Here is a 27598-nt window from a genome sequence, read left to right on the forward strand (position 1 = left end):
TAAAGTGATAGTGACTAGTAAGCACCCCCTCCACCATCCTCTACCTATAACCGTAATCCAACACGTCCTCACTTCAATTAAACCAATGTGTTGTTCATCCTTTCATTCATTCTACGGGTTTTGCAGTCCTACTTATTACTTAATTTGAAGTTCGGAATTGCTCTACGGCTCAATATATAATTTATTGTGTCAGGTAAGAAATTCAACAAATTAACGTAAGTCAATTACTAATACCAGTACACGTTGCGCACATTCATGCAATTGAAGGGTCTATCCGAAGATTCTAGATTAAACTTGAACGCAGACAACACACAAAACTTGTAAGCAAAGCTACGAAGGGTTCAAAAGTTACCGCACTAACCAATAGTAATAACCATGGTCCTCAAATATCAATATTATGTATTAGTTGGCAGAAAGACCCATTTGCTTTGTAATTTGACCTTTCTGGAGTCTGGACGTGTTATCTCCCTCTAAATAAGTTTTAGCTAAATCGATCAATGCCTTAAATTTTATATGATAATATTTTTAGTATATTGCAGTATTGCACTGGTAAATAAATTTGATTTTGGCTTTGTATGCAGAACTTGAGGCGTTACTTGTTTGACACTGAATTTTGGGGAGGGAGATGCCACCTTCCTTAGCAATGAGATTCTCTCCGGCGAAAGAATCAAGACAAGACGGATTGCTATTCAGGGAGAGACAAGATGATGAGGATGATCTTGCTTTGTTCATTGAAATGGAGTCCAAAGAGAATTTTCTACTTCAGCCATCGGATGACTTGGAAGATCCATTTTGTAATCTTCTATATCTTTTTTCTTTTTAATTGGTTTATTTAGGTAATACTCATGAATTCCTTCCTTTAATTCATACAGCTATGCAGTTGAGGCATTTTCCGGATACCAAGGTTAGGATTTCCATTCATGGCCAAGGAGAAACCAGTGACTTGCTCAATGCAGATGATGACGAAAATGACTATGACTGGTGTGTTGTCTTTTCTTCTGTTATGTTGTGATTCTGGATCCACCTTGTGCAGAATTGGATTTTCTTCCGAAGAAAATATTTCAAGTTAATTTCTTGATCACAAGGCTTTTGGTACTTAACATGTGCATAAGTTGATTACTTAACATGTGCATAAGTTGATTACTGGTATTGGCTCATTACTAATGTGCTAAATGTCTGTTTTATTCATGTATAGGTTGTTCACACCACCTGACACACCACTGTTTCCTTCTTTAGATGATGAACCACAACAAATAAATGTTGTAGGCAGAGGAAGTCCTCAGAGTAAACCCATTTCCATATCAAGATCTTCTATGGTGGGACTTTGAATCCATTTATATAGTAATGCTTATGAATACTTATGCAAATTCATCTAAACTTTGTTTCCTCCTTTTGAAAAATGCAGTAGTTGTTATTCTTATAATCCATCTTATGTTGGATAGCCTTTTCTTTCAGATGGAGAGAAGTTATGTAAGCAGGAGAAGTTCAACTCCTACCCCTCGGAGGACCAGCACTGGCTCCGTTGGTCCTGCAATCTCATCAGGGATTAGAGGAGCTTCGCCTGTTAAGACAAGCCGTGGGAACTTTGCTTCACCAAAGATAAGAGCATGGCAAACTAGTTCTTCCAATTTCTCTTGTGCTGCTCCTCCCAATCTCTGTACTTCTTTGGCTGATCGACCAAAAATTCCAGCATCCCGAAATGGTAGGGATTCAACCAGCAAATTCAGTAGGCAATCAATGTCTCCTACTGCTTCTTGGAGTAGCAGCTCTTTTCTCAGTCAAGATCGAGATCAATTCAGTTCATACAGCAAGGATTCTGTTGCATCATCTGGCTGTGATGATGTAGACTCTCTTCAGTCTATCCCAGTGGGAAGTTTAGATAGAGCAAATTCAATAAAGGGTGGTTCACGTTCCAATGTCAAATATCCTACTTCCAAGAAATCGTCCAGCATGGCGTCCCCAAATTCTGCTCCTAAAAGATCATTTGATTCTGCTCTCCGGCAGATGGTATTTTATTGTCTAGTTCTCTCAAACTCCTCTTCTCAATACTTGTGTGATTTACTGTCTGTTTGTAGCGATTATGCCATTTAGACCTTGATTTGTCTTAATAGGGTTGTCATTCTTGCTTTACAATATCATATTTGGAATTAGTTTATCTCATTTGTGCACTTTACTTTGAATCAGCCGTCTTAGATCATTCTATGCTGTCAACAACCAACACTTCAATATAATATTTGCTATATCTATCTTTGAGTAATATGTTGTACAATGCTTTTTTGGTTCTTTTGTCCTCAACAAAATTTTAAATTACTCTTGAATATACAACACTTCCAAGTACATAGTTTCATGTTTTTTCATCCTTGACTTTGTCTGGATACTGCTAATAATGTTGAATGCTTGTACTAGCATGATTGTTACAAGTTATAACTAGGTTTTTCTTTCGATTGGTCAACACATCTTCAGTTCCTAGTGATAGAGAATACCAATTTGTGGTTATGTATGGTTTGATACTATTGTTTATAATCCTCTGTTTTCCTAAGAGTTGTGCACTCCTCCCTACATATCGCCGTCTTTTGCTATAGTTTTCTTTATAGCCTCTTTTTTATCGTTGTTTATGATCACTCTACAAACTCTTGTTAATTACCTTGTAATGGCATGCAGGATAGAAAAAGTCATCAGAAAATGTTCAGACCACTTCTATCTAGTGTGCCAAGTACAACTTTTTATGTTGGGAAAGCAAATTCGGCAAAATGTTCCCTTGTATACAGCGATTCTTCTGCTACTTCAATCAGCAATGTGAGCTCTGATCATGGAAGAAGTTGTGCACAAGATACCAAAGGGAGTGACCAAAATCAAGATGACAGGGTAAAGGGAACTGAGAAGATATTATATTCTGATATTCATGAAGAAGTATTTTCCTTTGATGAAATCGATATATTAAATGAAAATATTGGATGTGTAAGCTGAATCTAAAGATTCTATCCATCATGATATTGATACAGAATTAAATGTAACTTCAAAAACTTCCAATGTCAGAGGTGATATTTCTGAACCTGCCTGTTTTGAAAATATAGCAACTTGTTCTAGTTGTGGTTGTTGCTATGAGGTCACCGAACAAGCTGAGAAGTATATCAAGCTTTGTCTGCAGTGCAGCAGGGAAAACACCTTATTGAGACATAACATTGCAGAGACAAATTTGGAAGTTTCCAACGACTCTTCAGAGAGTTCTACAAATTTCCCTGCAGAACAAAAACCATTAGCTGAAATAGATCAACAACCAGTTGGGTCTGAACTGCCTCAAGAGTCTGATGCGGGTAACATGAGAGTTTTTCTTGATGAACAAGAAGCCAAGGGAAGTCAATCTTCGTCCCCTGAAGTAATTCAGGGTCACTTGCAACAAGGTCCTACTCCAAGTTCATCTGTGGAGGAAAGTGCACAGATGCACTCCTGCCAGCTAGAGGTGGATCAATCAGGGATTGATTACAAGAAGCCAGATAATCATCTTAAGGATCAAGAGTTATATCATTCCCAGGATCGCCCAAATTTGAAAGTGAACCACCTCTTGGAAGGCAATGGCATTTCTGTATTGTTGAGAAGGTCAAGGAGCAGCAGAGGAACCATAGTTCAGGGCAGGACTGTCACTGCCGCAACCTTATCTTATGATGATCTTTATTTTCCAAGAGGCAGTGTAAATGGTATAAGAAGATCAACTGGGCATCATAGTTATTCTGCCTTATCATCTGTTGATTTCAGCCTAGCAAAACATTCTGAATTTCATGTGCAAAGGCAGTCAATTGGCAAGAAATTGAATGTTGACTGCAAATATGACCCAAGGATCAAGTGTCCAAGCACTGCTTCATCTATCTCTGGAACGTCAAACCATTCTCACCATGGTTTAGATTTTATGGTACCAGAAACTTCTATCAATACAGGATGTGGCATACTGCAGGATAAGCCTAAAGATATATGTGAATTCCAAGCTTCGGAAGATGCAGTGGCATATGTAATCGATGCTTCTATAGTTCCAATTTTTGTTGAAGAAGATAAACTTGAAAAACATGATTATAGCAGAGTAACTGATGCTTCTGAAACAGAAATGTTAAGCCAGGCTATTGGTGTACGGTCAGATGACAATTCGATAACATCTTTTCGAAATTATGGAGATTGTATTTCATACAGTTATGTTGACGACCATCCAGATCATGCTAGCAGCATCTCAAATACAGAAGCATCGCTTAAGGATCCAATGTCATCTCTTGATGAGAAAAATGGTATCAAAATCACCAATGTTGATGGAATGGATGCTTTGGTTAGTACCAACAATTCTGCAATTATAAAATCAGAAATAGAAGGAGAAAACTTTTGCCAGAATGATAGTGGTGTGGCAGATGGGAATCTGTCAATGGTATCAAAGTGCACTGTGGATGAATCTCAGGAACATTCTGTCCTACATTCTTCCAATGATTCTCCTAGAGATTTTGTTTCTGAGCTCAATACCGCAGAATACTCCCATGGCATAGGTATGAATATAGCAATTTAAGGACCTACATGAATTTTTACAATGATATTCGTTTGTAGCTTCATCTGATTTATAAGGCTTTTTCGTGGATCAAGTTAAGAATAAGAGTTCTATTACTCTATTAGTGTAGTTTCTAACTTTTATTATGACATATTTTTAATGCTTTATTATGGCAGAGGGATCAACAATTACAGTGGAGTGTCAAGAAGCTGGCAACACTAGAAGCCTTACACTTGAAGAAGCAACAGATACCATACTCTTTTGCAGCTCTATAATCCACGATCTTGCATATCAGGTTGCAACAATAGCAATGGAAAAGGAACTCTTAGACCCTCTTGAAGGTTCTGAACCAACACTGACTATATTGGAGAAGGCCGATAAAAAGGATTCTCGAAACCGAATGGATGGCAAGCGCCCTTCCAAACCCCAAAAAGTGAAGCCAACAACACCGGAAACTGATGTAAAACCTCTTTTTGCTAATAAGACTGAGAACAATGAAAACGTGCACAAGTCTTTGCCACGCACCATTGGGCTTCTCGATAAGGTAGACGGCCTGAAGCCACCCCCTAATAAGCTTGAATCAAAGTGTAATTGCATTATAATGTGAGTGCAAAGTTGAGCAGCATTTTCTAATTAGTAATAGCTCAAATGACATAATCTCTCCATACTCAATTAAGAGGTTGCGGATTCGAGTCTCCTATCTTTGATAAAAAAAAAAAAATTGAGCAGCATTTTCGGAATTTCGTCTCTTCAAGTTTGACTATATAATATACAATTATACACTAGAGCTTAGCTAAGTGCTTGTGCAGAATAACCATTGGTTTTTATGTTGGTTACATTACAACCCCGTTTCACACAATTGTAAAGTTAATTATTTTCTTTTCCCCATTTTTATTGGAAGGCCGATCAGTTAGAGGCATGTAGATGATTGCTTTCCCTCCGTGTTCGGCATATTATTGTTTGATTTGATTTCATTCTCAATTAAGTGATCCACTATTGACCAGTGGAAATGTGAATTACAAATTCACTTATACATATTCATTAAGATTGTGATAAAAGCATATGTTTTCTTTCCTTTTGAGTTATTCTTCATTATTTTTGGCATTATATTCTATATTGTATACATACATAACATAGCACAAGTACAATATCAGCTAAAATTTAATTTTGTTCGCAAGTATTAGTAGCCGTAAGAAGAAAAAATTGGATGTACTTTTTTTAAATATATATTGGGGAGAAAATAGATATACTAATTGTCTAGTTTGGATAAATTTAAATATTGATAAGAGTTTAATTTTTGATATGTAACTCTTAAAGAAGTCATTAAGATCTTAGGGATGATGATTAATGAATAAGAAATTTTTTTATCCTATTTAATTTGTAATTAGTTTTTTTTTTGTATTTTTTTAGTCCTGTTGTAATACCAACAAGAAAGATAATTTGTATCTTTTGAAAAAAAAAGGATATCTACCATAAATATGAATGGCAAAAAAAGTTCATGCATAATTTTTTAAAAAAAAAATTAGTTAAAAAATTAAGATTTATACATATATCTAAGGAGAATAAAGCTTTTATACAATAATATATTTATAGCTATTAAGGGTCAGTTTGACTAAACTTTTTAAATAAGTTCTTTTGAAAAATGAGCTTAAAATATAAGAACTTTTATTAATAATAACTTTTAAATAAGTTATTTTGAATTTGGATAGTTATTATAGAAGTTATTGTTTTAAAGTTGTGCATTAAATAAGAATGATAAAATAGCTTTTGAAAATAGGAGAAGTCACATTTTTAACTTCTTCAAAAGCTCTTAAATAACTTTTTGAAAAGTTAAAAGTTGATCTAAAAAATTGTGCAACTACTTATTAATGGGCTTAGTTTTGAACAAATTCACTAATAAATTTGGAAAGCCCGATGTAGCCCATAATTTAAGCCCCAAGGGAGTTAAGTCCGCTAAGCTCCCGGTAAAAAGGAATAGATCCGGCCAAAAACAAGAAAGGGCAAAAACGAAAAAAGCAAGAAATTGGCGGGAACGTGCCCTGTGAACATTGAAAATTCTGGCTTGCCTGAAACAATGGTATGGTAGTATGGTAGCACTACCGCGTAGGGCAACGACAATCACTCAGAGAGCTGAGTCATTCAGCCCATCCCGCAGCCGCTCCCCGCCTCGGCGCCTCCCCTGCATTCTTCTTCTTCGTGCTCCAGCCGCCACCATCCACTCACAGGTAAACGTTGATTGCAATTTGCTGAAGTTCAAGAATTGTTGAATCTGTTGTGCTTACTCCATCAGTTAGTCGATTATGTTGTACTTTAGTTCTTACTCCAGCAGCAGCATTTTCAGCAGCTGAAGATTTAATTTGTATGGGAGGAGACCCTGGTTGTGTTGCAACCCTGCTATTTAACTTCTTACGATTGTGCTCCGACCCTACCAACAAAGATGGACTCCGATTCTGACTCTGACGGATCCCATGTCTCTGCAACTCCTCCACGACGAGCAACTCCATCACCGCCGCCACCACAACCTCCGCCGCCGCCACAACCACCTCGTGTTCCTTCCGGAAAATCTAGAATCAGAACCAAAACCTCGAGCTCCAAGAAGCGCCCTTCTGCACCCGATAAAACCCAATCCAAACACGATCCGCTACCCGAACCAAGCCACCAACTCCAAGACCCTTTCTCCCTCCCGACCGCTCTACCGTTTCAAATTCGTCGGTCCTCCGACTGTGACCCCGCACCCCCGTCCACTTCCCAGCCCCTCGAAACCGTCCCGGCGGGGTTCTTCTCCAAATCCGCTTCCTTCTCGAAGATCCGAAGACATTCTATAAGTTTTGAAGCTTCTGGAAACGAACCGCTACTCGATTCTACGTCCAATCTGGGCACCAATGTTGGACTTGATTATGCTCGTGCTTTCCCCGAAGGAGAAAAGGGAAAATGTGGAAGGAGAGAAGAAGAAGGACTCGGGTTTGGTTCTAGAGATAAGAGGAAATTTGGAAAGATAGAAGAAGAGGAAGAAAGAGGAGGACTTGGAGCTGTTTCTAGAGAAAAGGAGAGCTTTGGAAAGAGAGGAGAAGCAGAAGAAGGATTTGGAGTTGGAGTTGGTTCTAGAGTAAAGGGGACATCCGGGAAGAGGCAGCATCCTAACCTGATAGGGGCAAATGCACCATTGCCAGCCGTGAAGCTGCGAAAATGTGGCGGGGAAGGGAACTTTGTGAAATTGAACTTGAGTGGTGGTGGTAAGAGGAGGAAGTTTATGAACAAGGGGTACAAGAAAAGTGGGAGATTTTCTGGCGGTAGAAGGTACACAAGAAGTAGAGGTAAAGTGGGACGTCAAGGGAAGGAGGATCAAGAGGAACTTGGCTTTGATGATGAAGAAGGGTTGGTTACAGAGAGTGGACAAAAGAAGCAAAAGCGGACTTGCAGAGCTAGTGAGGTTCAGTTGAAATTGGTGGACGAGGCAGTGTCTGCTGCTCAAGCTGAGCCTTCGGATGAGAATTTGGTGAACTTGCTGAGCTTGGTTTATGGCTATGATAGTTTTCGAGATGGGCAGCTGGAGGCAATCAAGATGGTTCTTACCGGGAAGTCTACCATGCTTATTTTGCCAACTGGTGCAGGGAAGTCACTCTGCTATCAGCTGCCTGCCTTGATTTTGCCTGGGATTACCCTAGTTGTCAGTCCATTGGTGGCCTTGATGATTGATCAGCTAAGGCAACTGCCCCCTGTGATTAGGGGTGGTTGTTTAAGCAGCAGTCAGGTATTTCATCTGATGTAATTTACTTATTCTGATGGATGTATGGGACGTGGTTATTTAATCTTTTTGTTTGGTTCGTTATTAAACAATTGTAGACATCTGAGGAAGCAGCTGAAACACTCAACCAGCTTAGACAAGGTGCAGTGAAGGTGAGTTTCTGCAACTGAATGCTACTTTCGTTTGGTTTTGATAGTGAAGAAAAAAGTTGAACTCTTGCAGAGTGGTTGCTTTTATTGCACAAGATGCAATAACTTTCTTGCAGAGTGGTTGCTTTTATTGCACAAGATGCAATAACTTTTGTTTTTAGGCCATTGCAGATGATAGATTTGCATGCCAGTTTTATTTACTGGTGATGGTAGTACTTGTTAGTTGTTACATATGGCTAATGGTTGCAATTCTAATTCATATAGGTGCTTTTTGTTTCCCCAGAGCGCTTCCTGAATGAGGAGTTTCTGTCTGTTATTTCTGGTATGTCAGGCATCTCACTTCTTGTTGTTGATGAAGCACACTGTATTTCTGAATGGTGAGGGGTTCGGATGTATTTTGTTCATATTAATGTTTCCACTTTGATCTACTTCCCTGTTGATCTTGTGATTAACGTTTCTACAGGTCTCACAACTTCCGACCATCATTCATGAGACTCAGAGCATCTTTGCTCCGTAAAAGGCTTAACATAGGTACTATTCTTGCAATGACAGCAACTGCTACAAACACAACTTTAGATGCCATCATGTCTGCTCTAGATATTCCTTGCACAAATCTTATTCAAAAGGCACAACTAAGGGACAATTTTCATTTATCGGTGTCTTTACTGAAAAATAGGCAAGTTAGATGCTTTGATTTTCTGCTTTAACCTGCATTTTTTCCTTACCTTATCTGAACTTTGGTTAACTTATACATACTTACTGAACATAATAGAATGAAAGACCTTCTGGTTCTCATGAAGTCTTCTCCTTTTGCCGAAGTTCAAAGCATTATCATATACTGCAAATTTCAGGTGTGTATATGGATTGCTTTATTCCAACTTTCAACTCCAGGATACTATGAATGTCTTGAACCCATTTGTCAGTTGTAAATTATCCCTTCTTCCATTCAGTATTGAAAATGTGTAGTATTGCTTGCTGTTCCTAATTGTTCAGATAGAAGATAGTTAATTACATAAGTTCGCTTTCTTTAGTGGTGATGTATAATGCTTTTCTTGTTGGGAATCAATGATTTCTTTTTTTGTTGCAGTCTGAAACTGATATGATTAGCCGATACTTGAATGATAACAATATCTCGGCAAAGGTTAGCTGTGCATTTCTCTTTCAATATGTAGATAATTCTGTTAAGCCTTGCTGCTGAATTATAAATCTGATGCTTGACTTGGATTAAAATAGAGTTATCATGGTGGTATGAGTTCAAAGGAACGCAACTATGTCCAAGAGTTGTTTACCTCCAACAAGATCAGAGTGGTAAGATAAAAATTTTTGTTCTAATTTCCAGTTTTGTCAATTTTGTGGTGCTTAAATTCATTGTTCTATAATATTTTCATCATGTTTTCTCCTGTTGGTGCTTCAGACACAAATTTATTTGCCAACTGACTCCTTGTGACTTTTTATGAAGGTTGTTGCAACTGTGGCATTTGGTATGGGACTGGATAAAAGTGATGTTGGAGCTGTAAGGCTTATTAACATATTATGCTTTTCTGCATCAATTTCTATGAATATTCACATTCCTATATAAATATCTTGTATGTCAAACTAAATCATTCTGGAAACCCATGTCATATTTGTGTTCAGGTAATTCATTATAGTCTGCCTAAAAGTCTGGAGGAGTATGTGCAGGTATATGATTTTTTTTTTGAACTAGTAAAAATATAGCAAAATGTTCTTTCATAGGTCTTTTTGAATATTTGGATTGGCTTTTTTAGGAGATAGGCCGTGCTGGAAGGGATGGGAGGTTGTCCTATTGTCACCTATTCTATGATGACGAAACATATTTCAAACTTCGCAGTCTAATGTACAGGTAATAAAATTATTTTTTCTTTCTTTCTTATTGTCAAAGTGAGAAGAGCTCCTGTGGGAGAATATGTTCGTTAATTAAAGAATCTTCTTCACGCAAGTTTGATATGAAAGAAGAGGTCCTCTCCTCAGTACTATTCTGTCTTTCAATTTATGAATTTGATACTCCATAAGCCCATATGATTGATTTTCAGTTAAAAATTAGAAAGCATTCTTGATAGCCTGTTGCAGAACAAATTGTGCTAATAATGACCCATCTTTTTATATATTTTTATTTTTTATGAACATACTTATAACAAAAATGGTTCTTGTAGGGCTCGTTATTTATGCATTACCTTTGTCGAGTATTAGTCTACGGCTTATCCGTCTTCAATATTTTCATTTACCAGGTGATGCTAACAATTTTGACACGCTTGGAGTTGGGAGATGTGAAGTACTTGTATTTACTTCCACAGATAAATGCAACTTGCAATTTGACATTTCATAAGGTGTGTACAGACTCCCCTTTGACTGCACGTAGATGTCATATGAGACAAATAATAAAAAATGCTTTATATACACATTAATTTATAAATAAATCCTGTATGACCTTCTAATCACATGGTTACTTATTTTGATTTTTGGCCACTAATGCAGACTCCCCCACCTATGCTTGCCCAAAGGAATTCTGCTGTTGCTGTTATTCTGAAGAGGTGATAAGAAGCATATTCGGTTTCTTGGCTTTTCTCTGTTTCAAATGTTTGCTGTTTCTACCAGATGGTCATTGCGTTATTTTAATGTTCATAACGTCAACTCTCTAGATTGAGTTTGATTCCAAACGTTCAATTCCCATAAAGTCCTACTCCTACCTGCTGATGGCTCTTGGTTGTTGAAAACAGTTTTGCAGTTGTTCTCTGCTTTCCCTCATGCATTTCTTGTTTATCTGAATAATTGCTGTCACCCTTTCAGATCTGAATATAAGCAAGGGCTGTATGTTTTTGACATTCCATCCGTGGCAAATGACGTGGGGATTACAGCAGTTGAGTTAACAAATCAGTTGTACAATCTCAAGGTTTGGATTAGTGGTTATATTTTTTCTTGTGTTCACATGCACTCAGAAAATGTCTATATTGTGTATGAGGGAGCCTTCTTTGTTTTTATTTAAATAAATTTGAGTATACTCTAAAGCAATTATCTTATTTGGTTCTAGTCTGGAACTTAAAAAATGCAGTATCTACTATCTAATCTTTGTTCTCTATTTAGTTAGCTCTGGCTGTTGTATGTGTATTGAAAGCAATGTATATATTTGATCTAACCATGTCATTCGTGAAAATTTTCAGTTAACGGGAGAAATAACTTATGAAATGAAGGACTTGGCCTACTGTTATAAGATTGTTCAAGTCCCGACGGACTTTTTCTCGCTATCAACAGCTGTTACCCAATGGTTATCAGATGTTGAAAGTTGTAAGGTATGTAAACTTTAGTATTGACAGATCAAGCTTATCACACATTTATTCCTCCGCATAGTTGTCTTTTGTTTTATGGGATTCAAACACACAGATTGTGGCATTGACTTGTTGTGATGTCCCATGTTCTTCTCAATAATCACATATTCTGAACCATGCATTTGTTGTAGTTTTAACGTCTGAGTTATTACTGATTGATCATTTTCCGGCGGCTTTACTATAGGTACAAAAGATAGATGTAATGCTTAATGCTGCAAATTTTGCCATAAATTTATGTGACAAGATGCATGGTTGCAGTGATAACAATCACACACCATGCTTGCAAACGAAAATATTGGATTACTTTGCTGGAGTTGATGATAACAATGATTCCTGCAAAAAAATTGGTCAAAGCAGGTGCTTATTAATTATTATTACTAAATTTTTTAGTATTGAGCTTATGTAATGACAAGGTTATACTTCTTCCTCGGGAGCACAATGAATTTACACACCTAAAAATGTTTACAACCACTCATTTTAATTTTATAATGTTAAAATATTGAATCAAAATGAGTAGTTTTAGATATTTTTGGAATGAATATTAGATATATTACAAGAACATATGAAAATCGAAAATTAGATACTAAGATAAGATTGTTATATGTGACAACATACTTACTGATTCTCTGTTTACGTGTGCAGCCCTTTCCTGCGGGCTGATATTAAGGTAAGTTGTCATTTCACTGATGGCATCAACCATCAGGCATGGGCATTCTTTGAATTTTTGGTAAAATTTTTGGAGAAAAATTGTAAAATAACTTGTTTTTTGGGAATCATCAGGTCTTTCTTCAGAGCAATTCACAAGCAAAATTTACACCAAGAGCTGTGGCCAGGATAATGCATGGAATTGCAAGCCCTGCATATCCTTCTACCATTTGGTGTAGAACCCATTTCTGGTACATCGATATTTGAACTTTTAACTTGATGACTTTTTAATACATTTTGTCGGTAGTAAGTGGTAACAAATAAAACAAGAAAAAGTTGGCTACTTGAAATGGTGTGTGTTAGATTTCTGTACAGACACATGCACCAATAGCAATGTAGGTAAACCTAATTCGTTAAAGGTATAGTTAACAAGTTTCGCTTCGTTAACTGCAATATAATATAGTTTCTTTTTGTGACCAACCTCAGTGACGGAGTCTATTTTAACATGCGCACACATGCAGAGTAATAAATATATAGTGTTAAAGAAAATCCTCCTAAACGTTATCCTAATAGTAAATAAAATTCGTGAATATGATTGATATTTTTGGAATCTTAGAAAAGAGGGTTTTTAATTTGAATACACTGGTAATGTTTGTCATCTAATAAACTTTTAATTGTGAATGCAGGGGAAGGTATACACATATAGACTTCAAGGTGGTGATGGAAGCAGCAAAGGCAGAACTGAAGAATTTGGTTGGAAAAGATACGCTCTAGGCATTTAGCCTTTTACTTTAGATTTGGGGTCTTAATATTAAAGCGAATCCAATCCAAGGTGGTCAGAAAAAGCTCCTTCTTTATGTCCTGTCTGTGGCTTAATGTTATAGGGGAGTGTGGCAGCACCTCTACTCTGTTTCCACTGGTTGAAACAGAAGGCAAACAAAATTTGAAGCTCTACCTCATTTATGATACAATTATCTTCCTAGGGCGGGAGGAATCAGTGATTTGCAATCCTAGAGAGTGAACTCTCAGGCCTAAGGAAAAAGAAAAAGCTCTTTTAGGATTGTTTGTTGGAAAATTATCAACTGTGTTTGCTAGTGAACAGGAAAAATAAATTCTCAGTCATGTATATAAGCTCACTTGAAATTGTCCCCATTATTGTGAGAGTATAATGGTCCCTCTTCATTATTATCATAGTCTTCACATATAGTTCAACCCTTTTCTTAGATTTGAAAAAGGCTTTAAGAAATTTTCCATTATTGTCACCGCCATGATTATTACCACTGCTTGTCTATTTGTCCTTTTAAATTACCTTGGACATCAATTAATGTTGTATTCTTTTCTAAGTGACTACTTATTTTATTTTTTTATTTATTTTAAAAATATTTGTTTGTGCTTAAAAAGATAGAAATATAAAATAAATATTCTTTTTTGTATTTTTTGAAAAGCAATTGAAGAGAGATTTTATTTAGAAAAAAACTACGATTACAAATTGATCTTTATATATCTTTTTGAAACAAAAATATATTTATTATCCTAAAAATTCGTATGAGATTTTTCTATTGCATTTTTCTTAAAAAAACGATTAAGTTATGTTATGGACTTATGGTCAATATTTATTAAATCTATAAATTTTATTTCATTTAAAAAAAAAGGTGTACTAGATTGTGTGTATACACGCAAGTGGGTGTATAGTGTATACATACAAATACAATAATCTTGGTCGAAACACGTGTACTAGATAGTTTTCTTGATCCAAAAAATGTGTCAGTTTTCTTGCGAGAAAAATAAAATTCGTGATATTTTTCTTCACGAAAATATTCTTTCATTTTAAGAGAGCAATCAGTCACCAAAAAAAGAGAGCAATCAAATATAGAATTTTTTTTCGTCATAAGAGCCGGCTCGGCAGTTGGCGGCTATAGACTTATCAAAGAGAAAATAATTTCCAGAAATAATATTCTAGAAAATCCAATAAAAAAAGAAAAAGAAAAAAAGGGGAGTGGATTCAGTTATGATGAGAAAGGTAAGGTATGACCGTTAGTTAGGCTTTGATGAATGAAAGAACAAGTAACAGAACTAAACTCTGAGAAGGCGTTGATCATCGATCATCATCATGAATACGATCTTAGCTAGATCCCTTATCATATAAGAAACCTCAGTTCATGCAATGCATTATTACAAATTCCCAATCATGCATTCATCAATCTTTACCAATTATCCTCTCATTTCCTCCATCGTTGCTTTCTTCATTGCTCAATCCATCAAGTTTTTCACCAGTTGGTTCGTTTCTTTCACTCTCTCTCTCTCTCTTGATCCGATCCCCTCATATTCTTGGACACGTGAATTCTTCTTTTAATTTGAAAACGGATTACAATTGTTAATTAATCTGATATCTCATATTTGATAGATATGCAGGTACAAGGAAAGAAGATGGGATGTGAAGCAATTTGTTGGGTCTGGTGGAATGCCATCTTCTCATTCAGCAACTGTCACTGCTCTCACTGCTTCCGTTGGCTTCCAAGAAGGATTTGGAGGACCTCTTTTTGCCACCGCCTTGGTTTTAGCTCTTATTGTAACAATCTCTTCTCTTCCCCTCAAACAATTAGGGTTACTAGATAGAAAGGTTAATTGTTTTATAATCCAAATCTCATAAATGTTATAGTTTGATGTAAAGAAGGATCAATCTATTCTTTATTATACATAGCTCTACTTGCATGACTAGCTAGGCATGTATGTTTAGAATATAAATCAGTTTCTAAGTTAGGATTAAGAAATGTTTAAACAAACAGGTTCATATTTTGGCAGGTGATGTATGATGCCACCGGTGTAAGATTGCAGGCAGGACGCCAAGCAGAGGTTTCATTCATGTCTATTTGACCACTTCGTGAGCTTCTTGGACACACACCCCCTCAGGTTCATCATCACTTTTCATTTGATTTCCCTGTAACCAACCATTTGGTGGATCCTAACTTAAAGGAATTTATGCCACCATTTCAAAATTAAAGGCTAAGGTTCACGGAGCTTACATATTTAATTTGATTCCTACACATTAAGGATTCCATCACATTCAATGCTGCCAAGAGAATGAGACATTTCAAGTTATAAATAGAGTTTAATTTTGATGCACTGACATGTAAAACATTTTACACAGTCGTACAATCACATTTGTTCCTTTGGAAGCCATTCATGCGATTAATGTGAAAGATATTTATTTTTATTGATGTGACATTATGTAATTGGATGCATGTGTAGAACTATTTTATATTGACAGTGCATCAAAATTAAATTGTTATAAATATGTGTTCATCCTAGTATATAATTATAATTAGGTTATAGCATTTGCTAGATTATACTTTATTGCACAGATTCCACATGTGTCACTGTCTTTCTTAATTCATTGTCTATCATTGAAAGAAACAAATACAAGAGACCAAATAGGCGTTTCTTTTAATTTTATAGTAAGTAATGAAAGAGGGGGGTGGGGGGGAAGGTTTTAGAAATAAACATTAAGTTGGAATGATAAAAAATCTTGGTTCTTTTCTTATTACTTTTGTCTATCATGGTGCAGGTCATGGCCGGTGGGTTACTTGGAATATTAACTGCAGTAATTGGTCACCTAATAACCGTGGCTAGTAGTTAAAATTCAGGTCATGCCATAGTATAGAAATGGAAACACTACTCTCTAGTCTTAAACCGTCTTCACTCAAAAACAGGTCACCATTTTCATACACTTGACAGGTTACAGGATTTTCATGTAATGGAAATATCTGTTATGGAGCCATTTATTTTTTAACTTCTCTACTATTTAGTGTGTTATGTTTCATAAATTTACAATGGAACTTTGTGCTTACTTTGATTAAGATTAAGTAGTCACTCTTGTATTCCACTCTGGTTACTTTGATTAACGACAGAATGTAGTTGTTTGCTTCTCCACAAAACTCATTTCAGTATTTTGTGGTTAAGAAAATGTGAAATTCGGATACAAGTTGGAAAACCAGCCCATTAAGGTTCAATAGTTCATGGTCCTTACTTTTTATGTTATTTCAATTAGTATCAAAGATCGTAAGGTGTAATATTCAATCTGACAAAACAACCATGTGGCTTACTTCAGTAACTTCATGTATGAGAAATTTTACTCATTATTCTATGTGATGGAAAAGGACTATAATTGGCTAGACATATAACAAAATGACCAAATGGATCACCAGATTGGTAAGGTCAACAAGAGACAAGCATTGTAAGGTGAAAGAATAAAAACAAATAAATAAAACAATAGAAAGGTCTTTCCATCATGGTTCTTAGAAATCAAAAAAAAAAAAAAACGAAGTTTGAGAATTGGATTGAATGAACCAATTCAATTGGATTAACTCAACTGAGAACCAACCATAAAACTGATCCGACTTAAGGTAAAAACAGTTGCAAATGAACGAATAAAAAATCAATAAAATCATTTTAAAAATTGGTAAATCTAATGGAATAGTCTGATTTTCTAACTGATAAAATAGTTTAAATAATAAAAAAACAAAAATTTCTTTTAAAAAATATATTATATATTATTTTATTATATTGGATTTAATCTGGTTAGATGTTGAATATTGAATATTGAAGGTTGGAAATTTAGCTGATACCTAACTATGAACTTTCTTCCACATGTCCTTGTCTAGTCTTAGTATCAAAGAATGGTTCAACCTTCATATGATATTCCTCTAGCTCAAAAACAAAATAAAGCGAAAGAAAAGTGCTTCAGTTGATTGTAATAACATAAATAATGCAATGCAATGCTAATCTAGTTTTAGGTTTTAACTCAGGTGGTGGTGAACAATTTCACTAACCTCCCCCATTTACATGCAATAAAGGGAGAATTGTAGCTTAGATATGTATGTACCAAATAAAAAAGTGAAGAAACAATTGTTGTGGAGTCCATTTTTCTAATCTAACATGTAAATGGACATATAATCTTAAGTACAAATTTAGTATTCTCCGTACTTGAATGAGTACATGCTACATAATTAACTTGTCATAAGGACTGGTCATAATCCGTGGCACTGTGGCAGTGCAACTTCTACTAGACATGGAACTGTCCTCTCTCTATCACTTTCGCCATAAATTAAATATTGTTTGGGATAAATTAATTATTTTTTATATGATTAATGAAACTGTGTAATATATAATATAAATTTAAATATGTGTATTTTATAAGCGTAATGCACAATAAAAATTGTGAGTGCCGATTTATATAACAAAAAAGTTGAAATCGTGATTCATAATTTTTTATTATTTTTTTCTTACTTAAAATTGTGATTCATAATTTTTAATTATTTTTTTATTTTTTCTCTTATTTAAAATTGTTACGATTTCTTTTTATTTCATATACTCTTCGTATTACACAAAAATATCGTCATATTAATAAAAATCACCAATAACATTTTAATATAAAAAAATAACCGCATACAATTATATACATTAATTCACCTAGCATAGAAATAAAGGGTTGGTTGAAAATAATAAATATTAAAAATGAAACATTATTAGTTTATTACCCATCTATGATCTATTATGTGCTGCTTTTTTTTTCATTTATTATCTCAGACTGACATCAGCCTCAAAAGCAGATTTAGCAGTCAATTCATACATCAAAGTAATAACTTCATTCCATAAATTTCACAACTACCGTACCTTAATAGAACACAATCTTGGATCTCTCCACCATGGCACCATCAACGCATGTGCCCAATCCAACAGAAAGGACATTGCCCCATGTTAAACGAAATATAAGATCAATGGGAACTCTTCCAATGATCTCTTAAACTTCTCATTTTTTTTTCATGCTCGAGTGAATGTTAAGGTGAGGCTCAAATGATCGTAATAGAAGTTTTAGGAGAGTAATTAACAAATAAATTAAGAATCGATTTAAATTATAAATTTTTGGCTAGGTTGGTAATTTAGATATAACTATTTATGTTATTATAAAGTTGGCTGTATCTAAATACGTACAATTATTTATGTTTTCACAATATTAACTAGTGCTTACATTGCAATATTATAGAAAATTAAAGTGTGTCATTAATTAGTTGAGAATGATTTTGGTTTCTCATATTATATATTATCAACACTGACAACACATGAGTAAAACTAAATGTGTTATGATAAGATGAGAATGGATGTTTATTAATGTGGGTGGCTAATTTTATTTTTAATACCGAAGGACTTAGTTTTTTAAAGTAAATCAAAATGAAGTTGAAAATATAAATTTTATAGGGCTATAAATAGAAAAGCCATAGGAGGAATAATACACACGATTAATAACAATATTTTTCTATTTTTTTTATACCTAAAATATTCTTTCTTTTACATATATATTACTACATATATTAGTAAATATATATAAGTTATTTTTATTATATTAAGATTATTATATTAGTGAATAATAGTACTAGAGTCTTTTATTTATATTTTTTTATTTTATATTTATTTTTTCTTCCTTATTTATTTATTTTGCAATACGTTATTAGCACGAGATTCAAACTAAATTTTAGGAAGACTCAGAGGTAAGTTCAGGCGATTTTTAGTGCGTGCCATTGGATCGGTTCGTAGAGGAGAAGTAGGATGAGAAGGTGAGGGAGTGAATGTATAGTCCTGAGAGCGAGTCGAGGGTCTAGGATTTGCAGGAAGCTTATGAATCTTTTCACGCTGTGGCTTTTTTGCGATGACTTTCTTCATCATTTGATATATTTCAAGTTTTTGAGGGAAGAGAAGTAGTAAAGATAGTGGAAAAAACCGAGTGATTGTGGAAAAGTTAATGGAAGGAAAAAAGAGAGTGTTGGTAACCGTACTCAAAAGAAATTTTCACAAACCATGCAACTGCATCACCTTTTGATATGACTTGAAAAGACTTGACATCATAAAAGAGAAAGATTTTATTTTATTTTAAAAATAAAAGGAAATCAATTCAAAATTTGAAAAGAAACCTTTTTTGGACTTAAAGTTACAATAAAACTGAAATAAAACCTTTTAGGACAGAAAATCTGAAACACACAAGCCAACAAAAACAAATATCAAGAATAAACATGTAACATTCATATTGGGCCCAGAAGTGATTTGAATTAAGAAAACACATAGGACCACCCATGATCTGAATGTTGAGGTTGGCCCAGATAAATCTTCCCTTGCAACACGTCCAGAACACGCTGATTGAAGGGAACTATTCTTCACTTGCCTAGAATTGTCTCATACCTGTTTATGAGACAAAAATTTTAACAAACACATCAGTAACTTTTAAATAAAGAATCATGACTTAAAATTCCTAGACTAGTCCTAAGCATGCAGAATCTGTCTTCAACTAGTGGTTTAGTGAAAATATCTGCTCATTGCTCTTCTGATTTAACAAATTGAATGCTAATATCCCCCTTTTGGACATGTTCTCTTATTGAGTGAAATTTCACTTCAATATGCTTAGTCCTAGAGTGCAAAACTGGATTTTTAGAAATATTAATGACACTCATATTATCACACAGCAAGGAAATATTTTCAGCATTTAATTTGTAATCGGCAAGCTGTGTTTTTAACCACATAAGCTGAGAACAGCAAGAAAAAACAGCTATATACTCAGCCTCTGCAGTGGATAAAGTCACTGTTAGTTGCTTCTTACTTGACCACACATTTAAGGACTTTCCAAGGAAGCAAATAAGCCTGAAGTGCTCCTTCTATCAACTCTATCACCGGCAAAATCTGCATCACAATAACTAACTGCAGAAAAATCATCAATCTTAGGATACCAAAGACCAAAATTAGATGTGCCATGAACATATCTAATGATCCTCTTAACTGCAGAAAGATGAGACTCTTTAGGTTTAGATTGGAATCTTGATCACATTCCAACACTTTGCACAATATCGGGTCTAGAGGAAGTTAAGTACATAAGAGAGCCAATCATTCCTCTATACCTAGTCTCATCTACATCTTTCTCAGTTTCTTCCTTATCTAATTTTGAACTAGAGTGCATGGGAGTTCCCATGGGTTTAGCATTTTTCATACCAAATTTCTTAACTAGTTCCTTGGCATACTTCTCTTGATGAGTGAAAATACCATTTTCAGTTTGTTTAATTTGCAACCCAAGGAAAAAATTAAGTTCACCCATCATACTCATGTCAAATTCACTTGTCATGAGTTTTCCAAATTCAGAACAAAGGGATTCATTGGTTGATTAAAAAATAATGCCATCAACATATATTTGGACTAGAATGAAATAGTCACTGGAATTCTTCATAAATAGAGTTGTGTCTGTGGTGCCTCTTTGAAAACCATTTTTCAAAAGAAAAGAGATAAGTCTCTCATACCAAGCTCTAGGAGCTTGTCTTAAACCATAGAGATCTTTTGATAATTTGAAAACATGGTTAGAATGCTCTTTCTTTTCAAAATCAGGTGGCTGCTTCACATACACTTCTCTATCTATCACACCATTCAAAAATACACATTTTACATCCATTTGATATAATTTAAAACCACAAAAAGCAGCATAAGCTAATAGAAGTCTTATGGCTTTCATTCGGGCAAAAGGGGCAAAGGATTCATCAAAGTCTATTCATTCTTCTTGGTCATATCCTTGTGCCAGTAGCCTTGCATTGTTTCTTGTAATGCTGCCATCATCTTCTAACTTGTTCCGAAATATCCACTTGGTGCCGGTCACTTTCTTTCCACTTGGCCTTGGAACCAAAGTCCCCACTTGGTTCTTCTCAAACTCAAGAAGCTCATCCTCCATCACTTTTACCCAAGAAGGGTCACTAAGGGCTTCTTTGACATTCTGAGGCTCCATTTGAGAGAGAAGGGCAGTGTTTGTTCCTTCATTTGCCTTTCTAGTAGAAGATCAATTTTTCACCCCATGAGAGACGTCTCCAATAATAAATTCCTCAGGATAATTCTTCAAGAATCTCCATTCACGAGGTCTGGTGGACTTGGAGGCAGATTCAGTCACCAAAGAATTCTGGGTACTGCTGGTTTCAAGATATCCTTTAGATTCATGAGACAAAATGAAATTGTCTCTTGAATTTTCAGCAGCTGCAGTTTCTGGTTCAGTTTGTCCAGAATTTTCATTTTCATGATTTTGAGCATTTTTATTGTCCTTTTGAGCTTGATTTCCTGCATCACAATCTTCTAAAATACTTTGCACCAAGTTAGTATCACAAAATGTAACATGTATGGACTCCTCAGTTATTCTAGCATCTTGATGATAAACTCTATATGCTTTACTAGTTGTGGAATATCCTACAAATAAACACTCATACACCTTTGGATCAAATTTTCCCAAATTATCCTTGTTATTTAAAAATAAAACATTTGCATCCAAAGATGTGCAAGTAGTCCAAGTTTGGTGGGTAACCTTTCCAAAGTTCATAAGAGGTTTTCTTCAAAATTTTCTTATGATAGTTCTATTTAAAATGCGGCAAGCTGTGTTGACCGCTTCAACCCAAAGGAATTTTAGAACATTGTTCTCACATAGCATAGCTCTTGTCATTTCTTGTATGCTTCTATTTCTTCTTTCCACAACACCATTTTGTTGTGGTGTCCTTGGACAAGAGAAGTTGTGAGACATTCCAAATTTCTCACAAAATGATTCAAATAAATTGTTTTCAAATTCGGTTCCATGATCACTTCTTATAGAAGAAATCTTTAAATCCTTTTTCATTTTGAATTTTCTTGCAAAAGACTTCAAAGACCGAAAGGCTTCATTTTTGTGTGCAAGAAATAAAACACAACCAAACCTAGTGTAGTCATCCACAATCACTAAATCATAATGTTTACCACATAGGTTTTGAGTTCTTGTTGGACCAAATAAATCAATGTGTAGCAACTCAAGTGGCCTTTTAGTAGAGATGTCTTCCTTTGGTTTAAAAGAACTTTTTGTTTGTTTTCCCATTTGGCAAGCATCATACGTGATATCTTTGTCAAACTTTATCAAAGGAAGACCTCTTATTAACTCTTTCTTTACAAGTTTGTTTATTTGAAACATACTTGCATGGCCCAATCTCTTGTGCCATAGCCACTTTTCAGATTATTTAGAATGAAAACAAGCTACATTTTTATCTTTTAGTTCATCAAGGGTAAGTCCATACACATTATTATAACGCTTGGCAACAAAAAGTACTTCATTAGTCTTTTCATTTACAACACAACATTTAAGTTTTTTGAAAATCACTAAATATCCTAAGTCACACAGCTGACTTATACTCAAAAGATTGTGCTTCAATCCACATACAAAAAATACATTATCAATGAAAGTAGATTATTCATTACCTACTTTTTTAACAGCAATTATTTTACCTTTACCATCATCTCCAAAGGTCACAAAACCTCCATCATACTTGTTTAGTTTGATGAAGTAAGTTGACCTTCAATCATACTTGTTTTTGGAAGAGTTGCATTTCTTTTGACAAACTGATTTTTGTTAAAAAAATTTCCCTTTGCAAAAGCATTTTCACCAGAGTTTTTTTGAACTTTTGGACTTTTCGAATATGAGATTTTGTTGTAAAATGGTGGTTTCTTGAAAGCAACCTCATTTTTCGAAATGAACCCCAGGCCTGGCCTATTTGAACTAGGTTCGGTTCTTGGTGAAGGCTCAGTTTCACTTGTGTATACTTCATCAAATTTTTCTTCAAATGTTGGAACATATCCAATACCAGATTTGTTTGGTGTGGATTTAGTATTTGACGAATAAGTCACAATTTCATAGAGGAATCATTGAAAACTACACTTTTCTTGGCTGTATAACCTAAACCAGATTTTTCAAACAATAGTCTTTGGCTTGCAAGTAATTTATCCAAGCTACTAGAACTTTGAGCAAATTTTGCTAAGTCACTATTCAACCTTTTAATCATATCATTTAGTCTTTCATTTTCAGCAATTAACTCATGAGAAGGATCCACAATGTGCTTTCCTTTTAATTTTTCAAGTTCAAATTTTAGAAATCTATTTTCTTCAATAATGTCCAAAGCACATTTAGTTTCCTTCACTTTTTTCTTTTAAAAAATCATTTTCAGCTTTTAACACATCTCTTTCAGATCTGCACTCATTGTACTTATCTAGCAGTTTTGAGTTGTTTAGAGTGAGATCATCAATAATGACATGTAAATCATTTATGGACAGATCATAGAAATTTACCTCATCAAGATTATTGTTTCCAGCCATGAAACAGTCTTTATCTTCACCTTCAGAGTCTTCTTCCTCATTGGAGTCGTTCTCAAAATCCTTCCAAGCTGTCATGAGCACTCTCTTCTTTTCCTTCTTTCCTTTGGACAGTTTAGCTTGAAGTGTCCAGCCTCTTTGCAATGATGACACGTCACCTTGCTCAAGTCCATCTTGTGTTCCTTTGAGCTTGAACCCTTGTATTTGCCCTTGTTCTTCATCATCCTTCTAAATCTCCTAGCAAAAAACATAATCTCATCATCTGAAATACCATCACTAGACTCACTCTCTTTTAGTTCTATTTTTGACTTGAGGGATATTCCCTTTTTCTTTGAGTTCAGATTTGTGTGTGTGGTTTCATAGATAAGGAGTTTTTCTCTCAGCTCATCATAGGTTATAGGACTTAGGTTATTGCTCTCGGTTAGGACATTGGCAATGGTTGCCATTCTTTTGTGAGGCTTCTAAGGAGTTTTCTCACTAAGGTTTATTCTGAGTAGTTTGTACCCATAGCATCAAGGTTGTTGATTATGATTGAGAATCTCTCAAACGCTTCATCAATGCTTTCTTCATCCTTCATGTTGAACATCTCGTATTCTTTTCGCAGCATATCAATCCTCGTTTCTTTGACCTGTTTAGTACCTTCGTGTGTAACCTGAAGTTTTTTCCAGATTTCTTTGGCTGTCTTGCATCTAAATACCTTCCGGTACTCTTCAAAACTGATAGCACAGTAAAGAAGGTTGAGGGCTTTAGCATTCAGCTCCATCTTCTTCTTATCATCTTCATTCTATTCAGCTTATTCTTTTGGAGTCACCACTCCATCAGCACTTATTTTTGTTGGGATCTTGGAGCCACTCACGACAATCTTCCATATGTTGTAGTCAATGGATTGGATGAAGATTCTCATCCTTTCTTTCCAGTAGGCATAGTTCTTTCCGTAGAAGAAAGGAGGCCTATTGTTTCATTGGCCTTCAGTGAGGGTGTAGGCAACTGTGATTGTACCCAAGTTGTTCGTCATTGGATTTTTACTCCAAGCGATTAAGCTTGATTCTTGAGACCTTAACTCTTGATACCAATTGAAGGTTGTGGTAGGCTTAGAGAAGGGGGGTTGAACCTATGCCTTTCTTTTAAGTTACTGAAATGACCCTTTAATGCAAACTTTGAATTCTGATTATATTTGAACTTAGCAGCGAAAAAATAATGAGACAATTTATTTTTATCTCATGAATATCAGAAAATAGAACATTGTAGAGAAGAGAGAAGCTAATACTAGCATGTATCCTGGTTTGATTTCTTTGTGCTATGCAACCTACATCCAGTCTCCTCTACAACAATAGAGGAATTTCCACTATAGTTAAAAGTATTACATTCACCAATTTCATAGGATTGACACAATTCTTTCACACTTAAGTTCTAACCTAACTTGACATTGGCTATGCTAATACCTAACTCTTCACTCTTAGTGCTAACCCAACTAAGAAATGGATACCTCACAGGTACAAGATACAAGACACATACATACATAAAGAAATCTGAAAATAACTCTAGGCTTTTCTCTCAAGTGTATCACTCAGCCTTTTTTCACTCTTTGGCTTTTATTTGAGATCTCTCATTATGCCTTTTCACTCAAGAAATTATAGAAAGATAAACATTGAAAAGTAAAATATAATCTGTAAAAACATGAAGGAGATTGACTTCATCAACAACCTATTTGCTATGTGATAAACCAGATTTGCAAGCCTCTGATTTAGTTCTTTAGTATTGGCCGAATGCTTATTTGAAAGAAAGCATTATCCAAGTAGAGAAACTTCTTCAGGGAACTATTCACAGAATGCAACTCACCCAACTCTGGTTTTCTCTCCTTCGCTTCTGAATGAACAACAAACCTCTTTATCTCCTTGCATGTTGCTTGGTTCTTTTTCCTAGATCAACTCCTTGAGCATTGTGCTTCACCAACCCACAAACTCACTTTTTCTCATTAATCCTCAGAGTTGAAACTTTGCTTCTGACCTTCTCTTGTTGACCGAAAGCCATAAAACAGCAACCAGAAAAGTCTTCCAATGGTAAATCAAATTTGAGCCATTGAGAAACTACTTAGTCCTCAAGAATCACTTGTGACTGTAGATACACAACAGTGAAGGTCAGAAATCAACTTTCCTTTGTATCCCATTTCGGACTGAGTAGAGAGTTGCAATAGGAAATGATTTACCTTTAACCTTTGCCTAAGCTAGATTTGGTTTGATCTTGCTGATTTGACCTCAACCTTTCTCGCCTAATCTTCTCTTTCTTTCTTCTTCTGTGAATAGCTTGAGGACCACGCTTTTTTTCTTTCTTTTTCTGAGTTCTGATTTAGACAAGATAGGTGTACGTTGTTTTTGGTGAATGCACATGGGAAGAGTTTGAATTGAGAGAACAAATCGGGCTTGGATCAGGTTTGTATAAAGTTCAGCCCGTTGGTTCCTTGCCTTTACTTCTTGAAGAATTCAGCTTGAGATGGACAACTTGGGCTTGGTTTATTTTCATTTACCATTCAGCCCACCAGTAAATTTCTTTTGTTTAACATTTGGCTGCTACAACATTTATTTTTGGCCTGCATCACTTAACCAAAATTATCAAAACTAATTGGATAATTAGCCCAATAATCAAATATTTGTCATCATTAATTATATTAGTTAATTTCTTAACTCAACACGGGATCTGGTTATACCCCGAGTACGCGTCCATGAAGTTTAAGAACCTATACTCCGCTGCCACATCTACTAGGGCATCAATATTGGAAAGAGGGAATGAATCTTTTGGACACGCTTTGTTGAGATCCGAGTAGTCAACACACATCCTCCACTTTCTATTGGCTTTCCTTACAACGAAATTCTTATTTCTATTGAGAAAATTCTAGACCAACCATAAATCTTGTATCAGCTCCTCCTGTGATATTCCGTCCCCTTGGTTGGAGACCGGGTTCATGAAAGACTCGGGTGGGAATCCCAGCTGTGCTCGGGACGATAACAGTCCCTTGCTGCCAATTTTCTCTCTAAGTTTTGCACTCTGTGTCTAAACTCTTGCATGATTATGGAGCTATCACTGCCAGTACCATCAAACGGTCATTTTTTAGGAGATCGGACGAAGGAGTCACCTTGACGAGGTGGGGATCTCGGATGTTCCTGAGAGGTCCCCGAGCTCACCCGACTTCGCAAGCGGGCTCTTCCCTCCGCTCGTACCTCCTCCGCATAGGAGAAGAGGTCCATAATCGCGTCAGGTCCCCACAGACGTCACATCGGTTCAAAAGGCTATGACAAAAGGTGAGAAGGGAAGACGAACTCCCAACAAAGTGAACATGGGCTTGTAGACCCACATCTAGTTAGGGATTCAGGGAGACGACAAATTTAATTAACAAGTTCGATCCTTGGCTCCCGGGACGAAGACGTAGTTCGCCTCCTCTGGTCCACCCCCACAGACGGCGCCAATGTTCGGTTGCTCACTAGAAAGGTGGATCGGATGGTTGGTGGGTTGAGAGCAATGAGTTGATCGAGGATGTTTCTGGACTTGGGCGTGAGCTTTATGAAGAGGTGTTGTTCTAAGCGTCGGTGAGCGGAGCCACCTACAAAAACACTCCAATACCAAAGTGAGCATCCGTACAATGAGGCGGCTAATTAAGGTAAGAGTGATGTACTTGTGAAAAAGGATAGGTCCCTCTCCATTTATACCTTATATTTTGGGTGGATCCTTTGTTATGGTCCCGTCCGTCTGAAAGCTTCTGCTAGCTATCCAGGTCTCCATCAAAGTATGAGGCAACACGTGAGTTACCTTCACGTGCGGGTCGACGACCCATCGAGTTGGCAGTCCGTATGGTGGACTCTTAACCCTTATTGGATTGGGCTGGAACAATATATATATAAATTAACATTTTAAAAAAATCACAAAGACATATGAGATTTGACGGAAAAAAATCTATTCTATTATATAAAAATCGGATGTCTGCACTTAATGATGAAGCTGACGTGGCATGCTTCGGAGAGTGTTTCCCGAT

The 27598-nt window shown here is 35.6% G+C and overlaps 3 protein-coding genes across 3 annotated transcripts; all 3 read left to right on the top strand.

Annotated features, from left to right (window-relative positions):
• The first annotated feature begins 488 nt into the window (after positions 1–488).
• On the top strand, positions 489–5500 carry LOC107481920 (uncharacterized). The gene is given in 7 exon segments (XM_052258798.1): positions 489–794; positions 873–981; positions 1196–1316; positions 1456–2007; positions 2662–2961; positions 2963–4520; positions 4696–5500. Coding segments are annotated over 7 exon segments (3222 nt in total). The 5' UTR covers positions 489–643; the 3' UTR covers positions 5127–5500.
• A 1034-nt stretch (positions 5501–6534) lies between these two features.
• Positions 6535–13551, top strand: LOC107481976 (ATP-dependent DNA helicase Q-like 5). Its single transcript, XM_021139507.2, is given in 19 exon segments — positions 6535–6744; positions 6834–8270; positions 8363–8416; positions 8678–8790; positions 8877–9089; positions 9186–9264; positions 9501–9554; positions 9647–9721; positions 9873–9926; positions 10049–10093; positions 10180–10389; positions 10660–10758; positions 10907–10962; positions 11219–11321; positions 11590–11718; positions 11939–12111; positions 12397–12421; positions 12535–12650; positions 13086–13551. Coding segments are annotated over 18 exon segments (3000 nt in total). The 5' UTR covers positions 6535–6744; positions 6834–6956; the 3' UTR covers positions 13174–13551.
• Positions 13552–14372: 821 nt separating this feature from the next.
• Positions 14373–16389, top strand: LOC107481965 (uncharacterized). Its single transcript, XM_021139508.2, is given in 4 exon segments — positions 14373–14676; positions 14812–14968; positions 15202–15309; positions 15965–16389. Coding segments are annotated over 4 exon segments (450 nt in total). The 5' UTR covers positions 14373–14563; the 3' UTR covers positions 16037–16389.
• Positions 16390–27598: the final 11209 nt, after the last annotated feature.

The sequence above is a fragment of the Arachis duranensis genome, chromosome 3, assembly GCF_000817695.3.
Source record: "Arachis duranensis cultivar V14167 chromosome 3, aradu.V14167.gnm2.J7QH, whole genome shotgun sequence".
Taxonomy (NCBI): Eukaryota; Viridiplantae; Streptophyta; class Magnoliopsida; order Fabales; family Fabaceae; genus Arachis; species Arachis duranensis.